Source organism: Oryctolagus cuniculus, chromosome 19 (assembly GCF_964237555.1).
Source record: "Oryctolagus cuniculus chromosome 19, mOryCun1.1, whole genome shotgun sequence".
NCBI lineage: Eukaryota > Metazoa > Chordata > Mammalia > Lagomorpha > Leporidae > Oryctolagus > Oryctolagus cuniculus.
The window spans coordinates 7,772,584-7,789,234 of NC_091450.1; the positions used below are offsets into that span (position 1 = coordinate 7,772,584).

General features: G+C 63.1%; 2 protein-coding genes across 5 annotated transcripts; both read left to right on the forward strand.

Annotated features, from left to right (window-relative positions):
• Positions 1 to 3,668: 3,668 nt before the first annotated feature.
• Positions 3,669 to 11,139, forward strand: SPNS1 (SPNS lysolipid transporter 1, lysophospholipid). Of its 2 annotated transcripts, XM_051847643.2 has the most exons (13): positions 3,669 to 3,805; positions 4,057 to 4,349; positions 4,451 to 4,516; positions 6,183 to 6,319; positions 7,293 to 7,444; positions 7,551 to 7,617; positions 8,779 to 8,924; positions 9,206 to 9,361; positions 9,522 to 9,711; positions 9,892 to 9,957; positions 10,187 to 10,285; positions 10,480 to 10,651; positions 10,791 to 11,139. In XM_051847643.2, exons 2-13 carry the CDS (start codon positions 4,109 to 4,111, stop codon positions 10,883 to 10,885), a joined length of 1,587 nt encoding a protein of 528 aa, XP_051703603.2. In that variant the 5' UTR covers positions 3,669 to 3,805; positions 4,057 to 4,108; the 3' UTR covers positions 10,886 to 11,139. The 2 variants fall into 2 exon arrangements, with proteins under 2 accessions (XP_051703603.2, XP_051703604.2); XM_051847644.2 differs by lacking the exon at positions 6,183 to 6,319 and having other exon boundaries at positions 7,393 to 7,444.
• A 511-nt stretch (positions 11,140 to 11,650) lies between these two features.
• On the forward strand, positions 11,651 to 16,328 carry LAT (linker for activation of T cells). Of its 3 annotated transcripts, none has more exons than XM_017342569.3 (12): positions 11,651 to 12,007; positions 12,139 to 12,169; positions 12,283 to 12,317; positions 12,512 to 12,581; positions 12,708 to 12,772; positions 13,038 to 13,067; positions 13,179 to 13,242; positions 13,329 to 13,423; positions 15,116 to 15,178; positions 15,283 to 15,345; positions 15,434 to 15,530; positions 15,659 to 16,328. In XM_017342569.3, the coding sequence occupies exons 1-11, from the start codon at positions 11,905 to 11,907 to the stop codon at positions 15,514 to 15,516; spliced, it is 702 nt and encodes a 233-aa protein (XP_017198058.1). In that variant the 5' UTR covers positions 11,651 to 11,904; the 3' UTR covers positions 15,517 to 15,530; positions 15,659 to 16,328. The 3 variants fall into 3 exon arrangements, with proteins under 3 accessions (XP_017198058.1, XP_017198057.1, XP_051703605.2); XM_017342568.3 differs by having other exon boundaries at positions 11,654 to 12,007; positions 13,329 to 13,435; XM_051847645.2 differs by having other exon boundaries at positions 11,654 to 12,007; positions 13,038 to 13,242.
• Positions 16,329 to 16,651: the final 323 nt, after the last annotated feature.

Genomic DNA, 16,651 nt, shown 5'->3' on the forward strand with positions numbered 1-16,651 from the left:
GGAGGCAGCCCACCCCAGCCACTGGCCACTGGCCACAGAGCTGTCTGCACGGTGGGCCTGACACGTGGCTCAGAATCCTCCAGGAGACCAGGGGCTCCCTCGTTTTATGTATTTATATGAAAGTTAGATGGCCCGTGCCACAGCTCACTAGGCTAATCCTCTGCCTACGGCGCTGGCACCCCGGTTCTAGTCCTGGTTGGGGCACCGGGTACTAGTCCCGGTTACTCCTCTTCCAGGCCAGCTCTCTGCTGTGGCCTGGGAAGGCAGTGGAGGATGGCCCAAGTCCTAGGGTTCCTGCACCCACATGGGAGACCGGGAGGAAGCACCTGGCTCCTGGCTTTGGATTGGCGCAGTGCTGGCCGTAGTGGCCATTAGGGGAGTGAACCAACGGAAGGAAGACCTTTCTCTTTGTCTCTCTCTCACTGTCTATAACTCTACCTGTCAAAAAAAAAAAAAAAAGAGACAAACAGATCTTCCATCTGCTGGTTTATTCCCTAAACGTCCACAACAGCCAGGGCTGGGCCAGAACCAAGCCAGGCACCGGAACCAGGGCGGGGTTCTGACTTAGTTTACCCCCTTGAGTTTCCTTTTCAGAGAATGTTGAGAACTTTCTCTGCAATGTCATACTCCGAGGGGCCAGACCACCACAGACGTGCAGTGGCTGACGCTGCAAGAAGCCAGTGTGAGTGATTTTTGGACATTCAGTGCATAGACACGTGTGCTCCAAGGAGGGCCTTCCCACTCTCCCTTTTCTGGAACCCCCTCCCCCAACCCTGGCTATTAGAGGGAGGGAGAGAGAGAGAGATTCTATCCATTGGTTTACTTCCCAAATGGCTGCAACAGCTGGGGCTGGGCCAGGCCAAAGCCAGGAGCCAGGAGCTCCTTCCCGGTCTCCCATGTGAGTGCAGGGGCCCAAACACAAGGGCCATCTTCTGCTGCTTTCCCAGGTCATTAGCAGGGAGCTGGATTGGAAGCGGAGCAGCTGCCTGGCGCCCACATGGGATGCTGGCCTGGCAGGTGACTGCTGAACCAGCACAAGCCCCAGCGCTGGCCCTGGCACACTGCTTCTCCAGAGGCAGCTGCTTTTTTTTTTTTTTTTTTTTTTTTTTTCTTCAGACAGGCAGAGTTAGTGAGATAGACAGAGAGAAAGGTCTTCCTTCTGTTGCTTCACCCCTAAATGTCCGCCATGGCTGGCACGCTGCACTGATCTGAAGCCAGGAGCCAGATGCTTCCTCCTGGTCTCCCAGGGGGTGCAGGGCCCAAGCACCTGGGCCATCCTCCACTGCACTCCCGAGCCACAGCAGAGAGCTGGACTGGAAGAGGAGCAGTCGGGACAGAATCCGGCGCCCCAACTGGGACTAGAACCTGAGGTGCCGGCGCTGCAGGCAGAGGATTAGCCTAGTGAGCTGTGGTGCTGGCCGGGAGGCAGCTTCTTCAGGGACATCTGCCTCCCCACTGCCGCCTCTCCTCGTCACGAGTCAGGCTTTGCTCCGAGCGGCTCCTGTGACACCGAGCGAGCATCCCTGTGCCTGCTGACAGCTCCTTTTTATTGCTCAGGAGCATGTCGCCGTACGGGTGCACTGTTCCCTGGTTATGGACATGTGGGCTTCCCCCCCCTTTTTTTTTTTCCGTTGTGAATAATCCTACAAACATTCATAAACAAGCTTTTGTTTGGACATACGTGGGCCTTCACAGGAAGCTAGAATTGGCAGTGGAGTCAGAACTCAAACCCAGGTACTTGCTGTAGGATGCAGGGGTCCCAGGCAGCGGCTTTTTTTTTTTTTTTTTTTTTTTTAAGATTTATTTGGGTGCCGGCACTGTGGTGTTGTGGGTCAAAGTCCCAGCCTGCAGTGCTGGCATCCCATATGGGTGCTGGTTCGAGTCCCCAATCCAGCTCCCTGCTAATGCACCTGAGAAAGCAGTGGAGGATGGCCCAAGTTCTTGGGCCCCTGCACCCATGTGGGGGACCCAGAAGAAGCTCTTGGCTCCTGGCTCCTGATCAACTCAGCTCCAGCCATTGCAGCCATTTGGGGAATGAATCAGCAGATGGAAGACCTTTCTCTCTGTCTCTATCTCTAAAATAAATATTTTTAAAAAACTTATTTACTTGAAAGGCAGAGTGACAAAGAGGGAGAGAGAGAGAAGGGTCTTCCGTTTGCTGGCTCACTGCCTAAATGGCCTTCATGACCAGGGGCTGGACCAGGCTGAAGCCAGGTCCTTGGAACTCATCCAGGTCTCCCACGTGGGTGCAGGGGCCCAAAGGCTGGGCCATCTGCTGCTTTCCCAGGTGCATTAGCAGGGAGCTGGATTGGAAGCGCGGCAGGTGATCTGGAACCAGCATTCTGATATGGGATGGCGGCATCACAACAGCTGTGCCGAATCCCAGCAGCCCCCACGGGTGCAATCTCGCGTATGTGCTGACAGCTGTCTCCCCCAGATAAGCTCCATGAGGGAAGGAATGAAATCCCTAGCCTAACACTTGGCAAGGTGCCAGGTACACAGTAGCTGCTCGTATATTTTATTTAGAAAGCACCGTGAGAGAGCGGCGAGAGAGATGTCTCATCCACCAGTTCCCTCCCCAAATACCTGCTACAGCCGGGGGTTGGCCAGGCTGAAGCCAGATATCAAACACCATTGGGTCTCCGTGAGTGGTAGGGGCCTAAGCCTCCCGGACAGCACCAGCAGGAAGCTGGATCAGAAGCAAAGAAACCAGGATATGGATCAGGCACTCTGATACGGAGGGCCGGGGTGGGGGTGGGGGTGTTTTACCCCCAGTGCCCCTCAAAGGAGGTGTTTTGTTTGTTTTAAAAATTGTATTATTTACTTGAAACGCAGAGTTAGAGAGGGAGAGACCTTCCATCTGCTGGTTCATTCCCCAAATGGCCACAACGTCAGGGGCTGGACCCACGCAAAGCCAGGTGCCTCTTCCAGGTCTCCCGCGTGGGTACAGGGGCCCAAGCACTTGGGCCATCCTCTTCTGCTTTTCCTAGGAGCAGCAGCAGGGAGCTGGATTGGAAGTGGAGCGGCCGGGTCTTAAACCAGCGCCCATGTGGGATGCCAGTGTCGCTGGCAGCGGCTTGACCCGGCCGCTCGAAATAGTAGCATTGTAAACACCTCCAAGCGATCCTCCGGTGCCAGGGCTCCGACAGTCCGACAGCTGGGGGTGCGGAGGCTCTGAGCCCCTACCTCCCCTACGTGAGACCACCAGAGGGCGCAAGGACCCCAGGGACGGTGGGAGCCAGGGGGAGCCCCGGCCTGGTGGGCGACGCTTCAGCGCGCACACAGAGGACTCGGGGGACCCCAGGCCGGTCGGGCTGGGGAGTCCGAACCAGAGGCTGCTGCTCAGCCTTCGTGCAACGCCTGCTGAGCACGTACGAGGCCGCGAGGGTAACTGCCGAGAGCCAGCACTTGTCATTGGCGTCTCTAGAGATATCCACTACTCCCAAATCTTCGAGCTCCCTCTCGCCTCTGAGCCACAAAACGGAGTCTACTGCCGAGGGGTGAGGCGACCCCGCCGCGCGCCACAGCTGCATCGGAGCCCAAGGCTCCCGGAGCGCGGAGTCTGCGACCCGGCCCCGGTTACCCCGGCGACCGGCGGTGGTCACGTGACGCGGGAGCCGGCGCCGCCGCCGCAGCCCGGGAGGCTTCCGTAGCCGGGCGGCCGGTCACGTATGGAGGGCTGGCTCCCCCGGGAGGTCCCGCCCGGACTCCAGCGTCACATGACCGGCTTTGAGCCAACATGGCGGCCGCCGTGGTGCAGCGCCGGGGCTGAGCGAGCGCGAGCGTAGGGGAGCTCCTGGCCGGGGTGAGGGGTGGTCCCAGCGAGGGAGGGGGGAATCACGTGCCCCTCGGTCTGCTCCCGTGCCCAGCATCACCTGCGTTCCACGGTCGGCTCCGCGCGCTGTGTCTAGGGGGGTTGGGGCGGCATGAGCGGGCCCGGGTCCCTTCCCAGCCCCACGCTCTGTGCTTCGGGGCCAGCTCCTGCCGGTCTCGGGGCGGACTTCCTTCTCCTGGGTTCCCGCCAGCCTCCTCTCTCCAGCTTCCAACCCCTCGCAGGTGGGATCGTCGGTGCGAGCGGAGCGCGGGCGGGCGCGCGCCCCCCGGGACCATGGCCGGGTCCGACACCGCGCCCTTCCTCAGCCAGGCGGATGACCCGGACGACGGGCCGGGGTCCGGCCCCGCGGGGTTGCCGGGGTCCGTGGGGAGCCCGAAGGCCGGGGAGCCGCAGGTCCCCGACCGGGAGGGGCTGCAGCGCATCACGGGCTTGTCTGCGGCTCGTTCGGCTCTCGTCGTGGCCGTGCTCTGCTACATCAACCTCCTGAACTACATGGACCGCTTCACCGTCGCGGGTAGGGGCTGGCCGCCGGCAGGGAGCTGTGGACGAGGGCAAGGGGGCGAGGGCTCTGGGCTGAGGCTGCGTGGCCGGGCCCTGCCCCGGTCTTCCCCGCAGGCGTCCTGCCCGACATTGAGCAGTTCTTCGGCATCGGAGACAGCAGCTCCGGCCTCATCCAGACCGGTGAGTGCTCCCAGCAGCGCGTGCTTTGCTTCCTTTCTCCACGTGGAGGCTCAGTGGCCAGAGCGAAGGCAGGCGATGGTGATCGCGCTGTGGAGTTGGGCTCAGCTTAGAGGCAGCTTAGTGCCGTGGCTGAGACAGACCTGGGCTCCCATCTCATCTCCCGTGCCCTGTGTGCTGGTGGGCAAGGCACTCAACCTCTCTAAGCCTCATTCTCCGTAACTCTAAGTCAGAGTCCACTCAGGACTCCATGGATAAGGGCGAAGTGCCGAGGGCGGCGTTTGGCACCTGGTAGGCACTTGGAAATAGTAGCAGGAAGGGCTGTCTGGAATGGGGGAGGAAAGTCTTGCTTGTTTCAGAACTTTGGGATTGGGCATAGCAGGTAAGCCACCGCCTGTGATGCTGGCATCCCATATGAACACTGGTTCGAGTCCCGGCTGCTCCAGTTCCGTGGCAGCTCCCTGCTGATGGCCTGGGAAAAGCAGCAGAGGATGGCCCAAGTGCTTGGGCCCCTGCACCCACATGGGAGGCTTGGATGGAGTTCCTGGCTTTGGCCTGGCCCAGCCCTGGCCCTTGGGGCCATCTGGGGAATGGACCAGCGGTTTGGAAGATCTCTGTGTCTCCCTCTCTTTCTGTAATGCTTTCAAATCAATAAATCTTAAAAAACAAAACAAAAAAGCAGAACTCTGGGGCTTGTGGGAGAGGCAGAGCCAGGGCCAGGTCCACTCTTTCTTCCCTCCCTTCCCACTTCCCTCATCTTCGCTTCCTGTCCTTGTCTGTGACCCAGCCGCCCGTCTAGGAACAGGTACTATTGCTGCTGCTGCGTGGAGGAAGTGGGCGGTGCTGCCCACACTTTGTGAGGAAACTGAGGCTTGGAGAAGAGTTAAGACTTGCCCAGGCCACACAGCGAGTTAGAGGCAGGCCAGGGCGGCGAGACCAGGCCTTGCTGTGTTCTTGTTTCCAAGGGAGGACATGGAGCGCTTTGTTTCGGGAGAAATGAGACTGGCACCACAGGATGAGGTCTAAAGAACTGTGGGGCTGGAGAAAACGCAGACCTTTCTAGACAGCCCAGCTTCGCGACTTTTTCACTGCGCACGCGTATTGAGCACATATTTTATGCTAGGCTGCGATCAGTCGGGGCCTTTTGTCTTCTGCTGCGCGAGAGGGGGCAGCAGTCAGTGAGCCCTGAACTAAAAGTGCGTGGTTTTCCATCGCGTTGGTGTTGAGGGGGAGCTTAGCTCTGTGAGGTTCAGGGGCAGAGGGCAGCGTGTCCGGGATAAAGGGGACAGCGGGGACTCAGGTGCCTACGATGGCGTTGCCCTTGGTGATTGATCAGGCCACTGGGATGCATCGAGAGGAAGGGACCATGAGTTTGGGGAGGTAGGCAGGGGCAGGATGGGTGGGGAATCATGGGATTGATTCTTGCCTGGGCGGGAGGAAGTGACCAGTCCGCTGTCCCATTCGTTCTGTACTAGGAGGTTTAGAAACACTGAAGTTGGGACTGGACCAGCAGGAAGCTCTGATGGACACAGGGATGGGGAGACGTGATGTGGGGAGGGGAGGGGATCTCTTAATGCTTTGGTCAGTCCTGCGCCGCCCACCCCGAGACTGGGGCGAGAGCGAGGGGCAGGGGGACTGGGCGGGGCTGTGACTCTCTGCTTCCTCCCAGTGTTCATTTCCAGTTACATGGTGTTGGCACCTGTGTTTGGCTACCTGGGTGACAGGTACAATCGGAAGTATCTCATGTGTGGGGGCATTGCCTTCTGGTCCCTGGTGACACTGGGGTCATCCTTCATCCCCAGAGAGGTGAGGCCCCGAGCTGGCCGCTGCTGTGGCCACACCCCGCTCCCCCGCTGGTCTTGGCTGCCGCTCCCTGGGAGTCAGTTTCCCACAGGCCCGGAGCTTCTGCGATCTCCTTGGTCCGTGCTGTCTTATACCCTTCCTTGTCTGAGTTTATTTGCCTGCTGTCCCCTCCCCCTTTCTTCTAGAATCTTCTTCCGTCCATCGTCCCCTCTTCCCCTGCCCACTGGTTGCTTCCTCGCCATCCCCGAGTGCTCATGTTTCTGTACGGGGGAGGCTGCCCTCGCTTCCTCCTCCCCTTCCCAGCAGGCCCCTCGGAGCGCAGGGCAGCTTGGGGGAAGCAGCAGGCAGGGGAGGACTCTGGCCTTGTCCGCACCTCCTCGTCTCCTGCCCACCGACTTCTGCCCTTGCCAAAGACATCAGTCGCCTGGTGGCCAGGGGCACCTCCTACTGCCTGGTCCCGGTCTGGCTAAGTCCCCTGGGAGCCTTTGGCACTGCTGAGCCGCTGACCCTCCTGCAGCGTCTGCGTCCCGGGCTGGGGCTGTCGCTTCTTTGCTCCTTGGAAGCCGGCTCCGTCCTCTGCCCTGCAATGCTGTGCACTCTCCTTGGGTGATCGCGCCCCGCCCTCAGCGTCGGGCGCCTTTAGCAGCCAGATAACCGCCCACCTCAGCTCCTCAGTCACCTCTGGGTCTCCTGGGTAGGATGGGCAAGGGAGGAGCTCCGCTTTGTTTCGCACCTGTTGGGTGCACAGGAGCCGGAAAGCAGCCACGTGAACGAGTTGTTGTCCCCCTTTCGCAGGTGAGGAAGCTGAGGGTCAGAGAGGTTAGGTTATTTTGTCACGGTCACAGGTAGGCAGGGGTGGAGCCAGGATTCCAGCCCACGTGTGTCTGATGCGAAAACCCAGGCGCCTCCCCCGGAGCGGGCTCGGGGCGGCTGGTTCCGCGGCGGGGTGCCAGCACCCCCATGTCTCCTTCCGCAGCGTTTCTGGCTGCTCCTCCTGACCCGGGGCCTGGTGGGGGTCGGGGAGGCCAGTTACTCCACCATCGCCCCCACGCTCATCGCCGACCTCTTCGTGGCAGACCAGCGGAGCCGTATGCTCAGCGTGTTCTACTTCGCCATTCCCGTGGGCAGGTGAGCAGGCCTGGGGCGGGGCCGGGGCCGGGGAGGGGGAGGTCCAGGGCCTGGCGTGGGCGGTGTCACTGACGGCCGGGCCCTCCTGTCCCTCCCGGCCCCGCAGTGGCCTGGGTTACATTGCAGGCTCCAAGGTGAAGGACGTGGCTGGGGACTGGCACTGGGCTCTGCGGGTGAGTCTGGCTGGGACCTGGGGGGGGCGCTCTCGGGGTCCCCCTTTCCTCTCTACAGACCTCCCTCCCTTCCCCCCACCCCGCCCTGCTCCACTTTAAACTTTGCTTGTTTGTTTTTAAGATTCACGTATCTGAAAGGCCGACAAACAGATCTGCCAGCCCTGTGCACTCCCCAGATGCCCACAACAGCTGGGGATGAGCCAGGCTGAAGCCAGGAGTTAGACTCCTTCAGGGTCTCCCTCATGGGTAGCAGGGGCCCAGGTTCTTGAGCCTCCACCTCCCAGGTGCACTAGCAGGAAGCTGGGTCAGAAGTGGAGTAGCTGAGACCGGAGGCAGGACTCTGTGGGATGCCGGGGTCTCCGGCAGCAGCCTAACCTGCTGTGCCAGGGCGCCCGCCCCACTCAGAGCCCTGCTTGTTGGGCAGCGCCTGCCGTGCGTGCCCCTGGCTGTCCTCACTGTGAGGCGCCGGCAGGGGGCTGCGTTGGCTTTCCTGACCGGGAAGTCCCGGCGTGAGTGAGGCGTAAAGCCGAGGCCAGGCCACGCCATGTGTTCTCTCCGTCCTCGTCTTCCTGTGGCGCAGAATCCTGCTCGAATGGGAGGAGCGTAGAATCCAGCACCGAGGCCTGGCCGCAGCTGGGATCCTGCCTGAGCCGTGTCTGATTGAGAGAAATGGGGAAGAGAGGGTTTCCCAGTAGAGAATCCAGGTGCTTTTATCAAAGAGGCAGCAAAGTCAGGCCTGCCAGAGAGGGGCCCCCGGAGCAGGCGTTTGGCACAGCGGGTGCGCTGCTGCCTGAGGACATGGCAGGCCACGGCAGGCCATGGCAGTGCCCTGGGTTCGAGTTGCAGCTCCTCTTCTCAGCCAGCTTCCCGCCACTGTACCCCCTGGGAGGCAGCAGGTGAGGGCAGGGGCCAGGCCCCGCCATGTGCAGGCATTTGGGAGTGAACCAGCAGGTGGGAAACCTGCCTGTCACTCCACCCCTCAGATCAAATGAAAATAAAGAGAAACAGGGAGGCAGCCCCCGCCCCAAGACTGTAGGTGCTCACTTATTGGTTGGGGTCCTTGAGCAGTTCTTGTCTGCCTCCTTCTCCCTCCCCCAGCCCCATGGTTGAGGGTATGCCTGCCCCTGCCCGTGCCCGTGCCCAAGCCTGCTCTTTCCCCAGGTGACACCGGGTCTTGGAGTGGTGGCCGTCCTGCTGCTGTTCCTGGTAGTGCGAGAGCCACCACGGGGAGCCGTGGAGCGCCACTCAAATTCGCCACCCCTGAACCCCACATCGTGGTGGGCGGATCTGAGGGCTCTGGCAAGAAAGTGAGTTTAGTCCCATGCTAGTCCAACATCTGGAGGCCTCCCAGGGACCCCTTGAAGTCAGGTTGGGATTGGATTTTAAGTGGGTGTGGTCTGGTGGTCTCCCCCTCCCTGGCCAGGAATTCAGTTGGCACTGCCCCCTTGTGGCAGATGGTTCTATTGCAGGCCCAGGCCTTGGGCATAACCGTGCCTACATCCTAGGTCCTGATCTTAGTGAACTGAGCCAGGGAGGGTCTTTCTTTGTCACCCCCCGCTGGGGTCTGAGCCCACCCCACTGTCTGCAGCCCTAGTTTCGTCCTATCCTCCCTCGGCTTCACGGCTGTGGCCTTCGTCACCGGCTCCCTGGCCCTCTGGGCTCCTGCATTCCTGCTACGTTCCCGGGTGGTCCTGGGGGAGACCCCCCCCTGCCTTCCTGGAGACTCCTGCTCTTCCTCAGACAGGTACCCCGGGGGGCGGTCCCAGAGTCTCCCTGTGTCCTGGCTTGGGGGATACTGGGCAGCTCTGTGCCCACCTAGCCTGGGCTTGTGAGGGTGGCCAGCGGGGGGACTTGGCGGGCCAAGGCGCTAGCCCCTGTGCCCTCCACCCCCCCGCTACCTCCAGCCTCATCTTTGGGCTCATCACCTGCCTCACTGGGGTCCTGGGTGTGGGCCTGGGTGTGGAGATCAGCCGCCGCCTGCGCCGCTCCAACCCGCGGGCCGACCCCCTGGTCTGTGCCGCCGGCCTCCTGGGCTCCGCACCCTTCCTCTTCCTGTCCCTCGCCTGTGCCCGCGGGAGCATCGTGGCCACTTACGTGAGTAGCCAGCGCAGGTTCAAGGGAGGAGGATCGTGTCCTGGGGCAGAGTCCCAGCTCTGGCCCTTCCCAGCCTTGGTGGTGGTAGCCTAGGAGCGGCCGCGGCGCGGGTCTCCCTCGGGGTGTGGGGAGGACTTGGGGAGTGGGTCCCTGTGAGGCCCCTCCCACCGCTGTGTCCAGATCTTCATCTTCATCGGAGAGACTCTGCTGTCCATGAACTGGGCCATTGTGGCGGACATTCTGCTGGTGAGTGGCCGGGCAGCCCTCTCCCCCGCTGCCCTCAGCTTTGGGAGCAGGGACTAGGGTCGGGGCCCCACGTGCTCTGCAAAGCCCAGCCCCCGAGGGGCCTGCGACCTTGACCCCTGTCACACCTGTGATCTCAGCCTAGGCTGAGCCATGGCCCTGTCCTGCGCCACCTCTCCCCCCCACCTCGCCGAGAGCCTCCACTGAGGCCCCTCCCTCCCCCCTCCCCCAGTACGTGGTGATCCCCACACGACGCTCCACCGCCGAAGCCTTCCAGATCGTGCTGTCCCACCTGCTGGGCGACGCTGGGAGCCCCTACCTCATCGGCCTGGTGAGCCTCACCCCGGGCTTGGGGGTCCTGTTCTCCCAGCACTGGCCGGTGGCCTACCTGGGCGGCTGCAGGCGCTGGGCACCCTATAGCCTCCCCTGGGTGGGGAGGGCTTTGTCTTGGCAGAGTCCCTGAGGGCCCACCCCTTTCCCATGGCTGTCCCGGCCGCCCCCGACGCTCCGCCCTGCCCCCCGCAGATCTCCGACCGCCTCCGCCGCAGCTGGCCGCCATCTTTCCTGTCCGAGTTCCGGGCCCTGCAGTTCTCGCTCATGCTCTGCGCCTTCGTCGGGGCGCTGGGCGGGGCCGCCTTCCTGGGCACCGCCATGTTCATCGAGGGTGACCGCCGGCGGGCGCAGCTGCACGTGCAGGGTCAGTGCGGGCCCCGCCCTGGCTCCCGGCCGCTGTCTCAGCGCTGGGGCTGGCGGCTCTGTGTCCTCCTCCTGGTGGTGGCTCTGCGGGTCTGCTCCAGCTGACCTTCCAGCCCTGGCTCTGACCCCGCCCCCCACAGGTCTGCTGGCCGAGGCAGGGCCCGCAGATGACCGCATCGTGGTGCCGCAGCGTGGCCGCTCCACCAGGGTCCCCGTGTCCAGTGTGCTCATCTGAGTGGCCGTCCCTCACCTGTCCGCACATCTGCCGCCGCGGGCCCTGGGGCCCGTCCCACGAGGTGCCCGGGCCTAAGCCCTCAGCCCGGCCCAGCTTCCAGGAGGGACCCTGGGCCCTGTCCAGCTCCCAGACACTACATGGGCAGCCTAGGGGAGGAGTTGGGGGTCTGGGGTGGGGAGGGGTGGGGTCCCCTCCACTGGAGCAGCCCCAGGGGGTTGGTGCTATTTGTAACCGAATAAACTTTGTAGCCAGACCCCAAGTGCCTACCTGAGTCTTTTGTCTGGATGCTGGTGACCCCTGACCTCTGGCTGGCCATCTCCAGCCCCAGGGCTCCTGGGGGCGGCGGGGGCGCTGCCGGGGGGCCACCGGGCCAGTCCCTGTGCTGTGGGGCTAAGCGCCCAGCAGTGAGGACCGCCGTGCCAGTGAGCTGGCTCCGTGTGACCCTGAGTCACGGCCGGGCTTACTGGAGCCCGCCCCCCCCTCCGCACACAACCCCTGGCCAGCCTGGGCGAGCTGGGGTGGGCGCTGCCCTCTGCCTGGCGGAATGCCTGCCGCCGACCCCGACCCCCGGTGGCTTGCCACAGGCCTTCACTCCCACGGAGGAGCTGCCCCTCGTCCCACGGGCAAGTGTCCCTTCGTGAGAACCCTGACGGGGAGGCCTCCCCCTCCCCACCGGCTGGGTGGGGGTGGGAAGGGGCGGTGCAGCGGGCTGGGAGCCCGATGATTTCCTGCCTTCACCCGGTGCTCACCACAGCTTCCTGCCGAGGACGGGCGCCGAGGCGAGGCGAGGCCAGGCGGGCGTCTGGCCCAGGGCAGGTACCGCTGGGGTGCAGGGACCCGTCTCACGCTTGCATGGCGTGGCTGGAGCCCTGGACCCCAGCCCGGGCCCTGGCCTGACCTAGGGGGCTAGGGTCCCCCAGAGCTTGCACAGAGCCCAGCCCCCACAGAGGGCTCCGCTGCCCCCTACCCCCCACCGCTGCGCCCTTCCCTGAGGACCTGGGCCAGGCTCTGCCCAGCAGATGGAGGTGAACGTCCTTGGACACTCGGCGCTGGGCCTCCTGCTGGGGCCGCTCCTGGCTGTGCTGCTAATGGCCCTGTGTGTGCGCTGCCGCCGGCTGTCAGGTGAGCAGGGGCTTGAGGGCGGGGGTGCACCTGCTGGAGTCGCTGTACAGTCCCCGGCCTCCCTCGCCTGCCTCCGCCTGCCACCGCCCCGAGCCCTGGCCCCTGCCTCACCAACCGCTCTCTTCCCCCAGACTCCTACAACAGTGCCTCTTCCTCGGATGGGTGAGTGGGTCCCCTCCGCCCCGTGCCTGTCCCCCGCAATTCCCCATGGAGGGCTGGGCTGGGGGTGGGGGGTCTTGCTCGGCTCCAGCCCCCACCTGTGTCTCTCTTGCCAGTTTGTATCCCAGGAGCATCTTGATCAAACCGCCCTGTGAGTAGTTGGAGGCGCCCCTGCCTCCGGGAGAGAGGCTCCCTCCGTTGGGTGTCCCCTCGTTCTAGGTTGCCCACATGGCCTTGGCTTGAGCTGGGATGGGGAGTGGGGGGCGGTCAGGGCACCAGGGCTTCGAGGAAGGCGGGAGATGCGGGTCGGAAGTCACTCTTCCCAGCTCAGCTCTGTGTCCTCAGATACCCCTGCCCCCTGGCCGGCTGTTACCTCCGTTCCACCCCTGAGCCAGCCAGACCTGCTCCCCATCCCGTGAGTAGCCCCCCAACTCCTTCGCCTCCAAATCTCTCTCTACTCCCTTGTTTTTCCAGTGCCCCCCGCCCCGCCCTGCTGTAACCCTCCTGGCATTGAGTGTGACCTCTGACCTTTGATTCCCAGGAGATCTCCGCAGCCCCCTGGGGATTCCCACCGGATGCCGTCTTCCCGGAGGGACTCTGGTGGCGGTAAGTGTGGCAGGGCACCCCCACTCTGCCGGGAAGGCAGGGGTGCCTCCAACTACTCACAGGGCGGTTTGATCAAACTCACAGGGATATACAAACTGGCAAGAGACACGGGTGGGGGCTGGAGCCGAGCCAGACCCCCCACCCCCAGCCCAGCCCTCCGTGGGGAATTGCGGGGGACAGGCACAGGGTGGAGGGGACCCACTCACCCATCCGAGGAAGCCCAACCCTGAGCTGACTCAGTTTCCCTCTTGCTCTCTCCTTGAAGCCCAGAGCGTGGCGAGCTACGAGAACGAGGGTGCGTTTGGGCTGCCGGGGGCGGCGGGGTTGGGGGGCCCAGCCGGGTGGGGAGGCGGGGGCCTGTCTCGGGCTGTGCTGAGCTCTCCCCACCCCGTGTCGTTGCCCGCAGAGCTGGCCTGTGAGGACGCGGATGAAGATGAGGATGAGGAGGACTCTCACAATGAGGGCTACCTGTGAGTGGCAAGGGGGCAGGTGGGCAGGTGGGTGCTGGGGCCCCGGGCGAGCTTCCTCACCCCCTCCCCCATTGGTTCACTCTCAGGGAGGTGCTTCCCGATGACAGCCCGGCCACCAGCGGCCCTGGCCCCTCCGCCCCTGCGCCCGGAAACCCTGGTCTCCGAGACAGTGCCTTCTCCAGTGAGTCAGGAGGTGCCGGGCCCCCCCCCCCCGCATGCTCCCCTGCCCTGTGAAGGTTTTAGCGACCCCGCTCCCCTGTGCTCCCTCTCCAGGGCTCCCCTGCTGCAGGTGCCGGACTTCTGCCCTGGCCTTGATTTCTCCTTTATTGTCTGGGAGATGTCCTTGCCTTTATTCGCAGCCCTTGTGCTGTATATATGTTTTCCCCTCCTATCCAGTTCTTTCTGGGTCTCTGCATGTTCCTTTTTTGTAGCCCCCTGTTCTTGTTTCATGGAGGCAATAGCATCTTGTACATTTCTGTTTTTTTTTTTTAACTAAAGATTAAAAAGAAATTTTGCAAAAATGTATTTTGAGAGGCAGTGGCTCAGATGCCGGCAACAGCCAAGGCTCAGCCTAACTGAAGCCTGGAACCTGGAACTCAGCCATGTGCGCGGCAGAAACCCAGCCGCTCGAGCCGTCCACGGCTGCCTCCCAGGGTACACCGCAGCAGGAAGCCGGAACTGGGAGTGGAGGGGGAGGGGCAGGGGGCTCCAGCCCAGGCTCTCTGAGCTGGGAATACAGGTTGTGGGCATCCCCCGCAGGGTCTTCACCGCTGTGCCCAGTGCCCACCGCCATCTGGTCGGTCTGAGGACCTGATGGTGTGTGTGTGTGTGTGTGTGTGCGCGCACACATGGCTGGGGGAGGGGGCGCCTTTTCCTCTGCTCCCCTTGGAGCTGCCTTTCTCCCTTCAGTTTGGTTTCACCCCGGGGCTTTTCTCGCCTGCTACGTGTGCTGGTCCCTGGCTCCCGCACCTGCAAGCTGCCGTCCCTCACCATCCCAAGTCCTGGGCTGCATCAGTTTGTCCCAGTGCTGCTTCCCATCCATCCATCCATCCATTCATTCACTTGTCACCCATTGTCCTGCAAATGCCTCCGTGGGGCTGAGGCCAGGCTGTGACAGCCACTGAGGCAAAGCACAGAGACTTCAGCGTCTCGTGCTGGCTGAGGGCTGCCACTTTATTTATTTGAGAGGCAGAGTTACAGAGAGAGAGAGAGAGACAGACAGACAGAGAGAGGTCTTCCATCCGCTGGTTCACTCCCCAGATGGCCGGAGCTGGGCTGATCCGAAGCCAAGAGCCAGGAGCTTCTTCCGGGTCTCCCACACAGGTGCAGGGGCCCAAGCACGTGGGCCGTTTTCTGTTGCCTGAGGTTGCACAGAGTGTTGGTGCTGGAGTTGGGTCTTGAGCTTGGGTGAGCGGCCAGAGTTGCTGGTTTTGAGGCCCGACCTGTCCATGTCTCTGTGACATGACGCCACAGACGGCTCACAGAGTGACGCTGAGGGTGACCAGTGTCCAGGAGGGGCTTGAGGGACGGGGGCCAGCAGCTGGGGCAGGCTCCGTGACACTGCTGTCAGCCCCCTTCTGTGCGCATGCTCTGAGCTGCTGTCTGTCCCCGCGGCCCAGCCCGGGGGCCGTGTGCGCATGCTCTGAGCTGCTGTGTGTCCCTGCCGCCCAGCCCGGGAGCCGTGCTGGGGTCCCCGTCTCCCCGGGGCCGCTTGGGCCACCTCTGTCTGGCCCCGGCCCTCACCCTGGCCACTGCCATTGCTCCTTTCGCGTCCCCATGGGACTGCCTGGGAGTCGGGCACCCGAGGCTAGGGGATCTCTGGGGCCGGGCTGACACTGCTGGGGCGGGGTGGGCCCTGCTGGTCTCTCCACAGTGGAGTCTGGCGATGATTACGTGAACGTGCCTGAGAGCGGGGGCAGTGCAGACGCGTCCCTGGGTGAGTGACCGGGGCGCCCTGCTGGCCTTCCCCCAACCCCTTGCAGACTCAGGGTGGGGCACCCACAGCCCTCCCTCGGTCCCTCCTCTGACCTGTCCCCACAGATGGGAGCCGGGAGTACGTGAACGTGTCCCAGGAGCTGCCCCTGGAGGCCAGGATCCAACCTGGTGAGTGCCAGGGCAGGGGGCTACAGAGGCTAGGGGCAGGGTGGGGGTGGCCCTGGAGGCTGGAGCCCACCCTCTCCTCTCCCCATAGCCACGCTGAGTGCCCCGGAGGCTGGGGACCAGGAGGAAGACGAGGAAGCTCCAGATTATGAGAATCTACAGGGCCTTAATTGAAGATGGGGGACCTGGTGAGAGGCCCTCCCTGCCCGTCCACCCTGCCCTGGGCACCCCCCTTGCATCCCCTCCCTGCCCCCAGGGGGCTGGTCCTGCGGCTCTCCTGCCACCTTCTGACCCAGCTCCCTACCTTGTCTTTCAGCCTGCGGCCACACCCCCAGACCCAGCCTTGCCGGGACCCCTGGGCTAGGCAGCTGCCTCTGGATCCTCCAGTGGAGGGAAGGGGGCGGGGGACCCCTTGGCACCCTGCCCGACAACAGCCTGAGAATTCTCCCCCTAACTTATTATCACTTTGGGGTCCAGTCTGTGTCCCCCTCCCCCAGTTCTCTGCACCTTCTGACACAGCCTGAGAACAAAGTCCCCCATCCCTGCCCTACCTTTTGTAAGAGAAGAAAGGCCCGTGTGTGGTTGGCTTTGGGGAGGGGGCCGCGTGTGTCCCTGTCCTCTGTGTGTGCGTCCTGGGGCTCCCCTCTGCAGGGGCTCCCTCTCCCCCTACCCCTGGGGTCCCAGCCAGGCTCCGTGAGAGGGCAGCTGGCGATGGAGGGGTCTCACCTTCTGCGTGGGGCCTGGGACCCCAGTCGGCACTTGTGGGGCTCGAATGATCTCCGTCCTCAGCGGGGAGGGAGGTCCCCATGGGGCGGGGGTGCAGCCACTGGCTGTGCTGGTGGTGGAGCAGGGCGCTACCAGCCACGCCCTGCCCTGCCGCTCCTGGCCTCAGTTTCTCCATCCTCACTCACCGGACCTGACCTCCCAGGACTCTCCTACTCCGTAACCTGTTGTGGTCCTCAATAAAACAGAACAGTGAAAATGGCCTTGGCGACTGTGAAAGATCCCGTGCCACGCGGTGCAGCTCAGACGCTGCTCACCCAGGTCGCGCTCACTTTCTGAGCGTCCAGTTCCAAGGGCTGGGTGGGGCCTAGGACGCCCATGTGGTTCCAAAACTACGGCTCCCACAAGCCACACCTCGGGGAGGGAGCGGTGTGGTAGAGACCTGTATTTTTAAAAGAATTATTTATTTGAAAGGCAGAGTTACAGAATGAGAGAGAGAGAGAGAGATCCTCCACCTGCTGGTTCACTCTCCAAATGGCTGCGGTGGCTGGGGCTGAGACAAATTGAAGCCAGGAGCTTCTTCCTG

Coding starts and splice junctions, on each gene's coding strand:
- SPNS1 (XM_051847643.2), top strand. CDS start 4,109: ATGGCCGGGTCCGACACCGCGCCCTTCCTCAGCCAGGCGGATGACCCG. Junction 9,712..9,891: donor GGAGCATCGTGGCCACTTAC/GTGAGTAGCCAG, acceptor CGCTGTGTCCAG/ATCTTCATCTTCATCGGAGA. Junction 9,958..10,186: donor TTGTGGCGGACATTCTGCTG/GTGAGTGGCCGG, acceptor CCCCTCCCCCAG/TACGTGGTGATCCCCACACG.
- LAT (XM_051847645.2), top strand. CDS start 11,905: ATGGAGGTGAACGTCCTTGGACACTCGGCGCTGGGCCTCCTGCTGGGG. Junction 12,582..12,707: donor CCAGACCTGCTCCCCATCCC/GTGAGTAGCCCC, acceptor TTTGATTCCCAG/GAGATCTCCGCAGCCCCCTG. Junction 12,773..13,037: donor CCGGAGGGACTCTGGTGGCG/GTAAGTGTGGCA, acceptor CTCTCCTTGAAG/CCCAGAGCGTGGCGAGCTAC.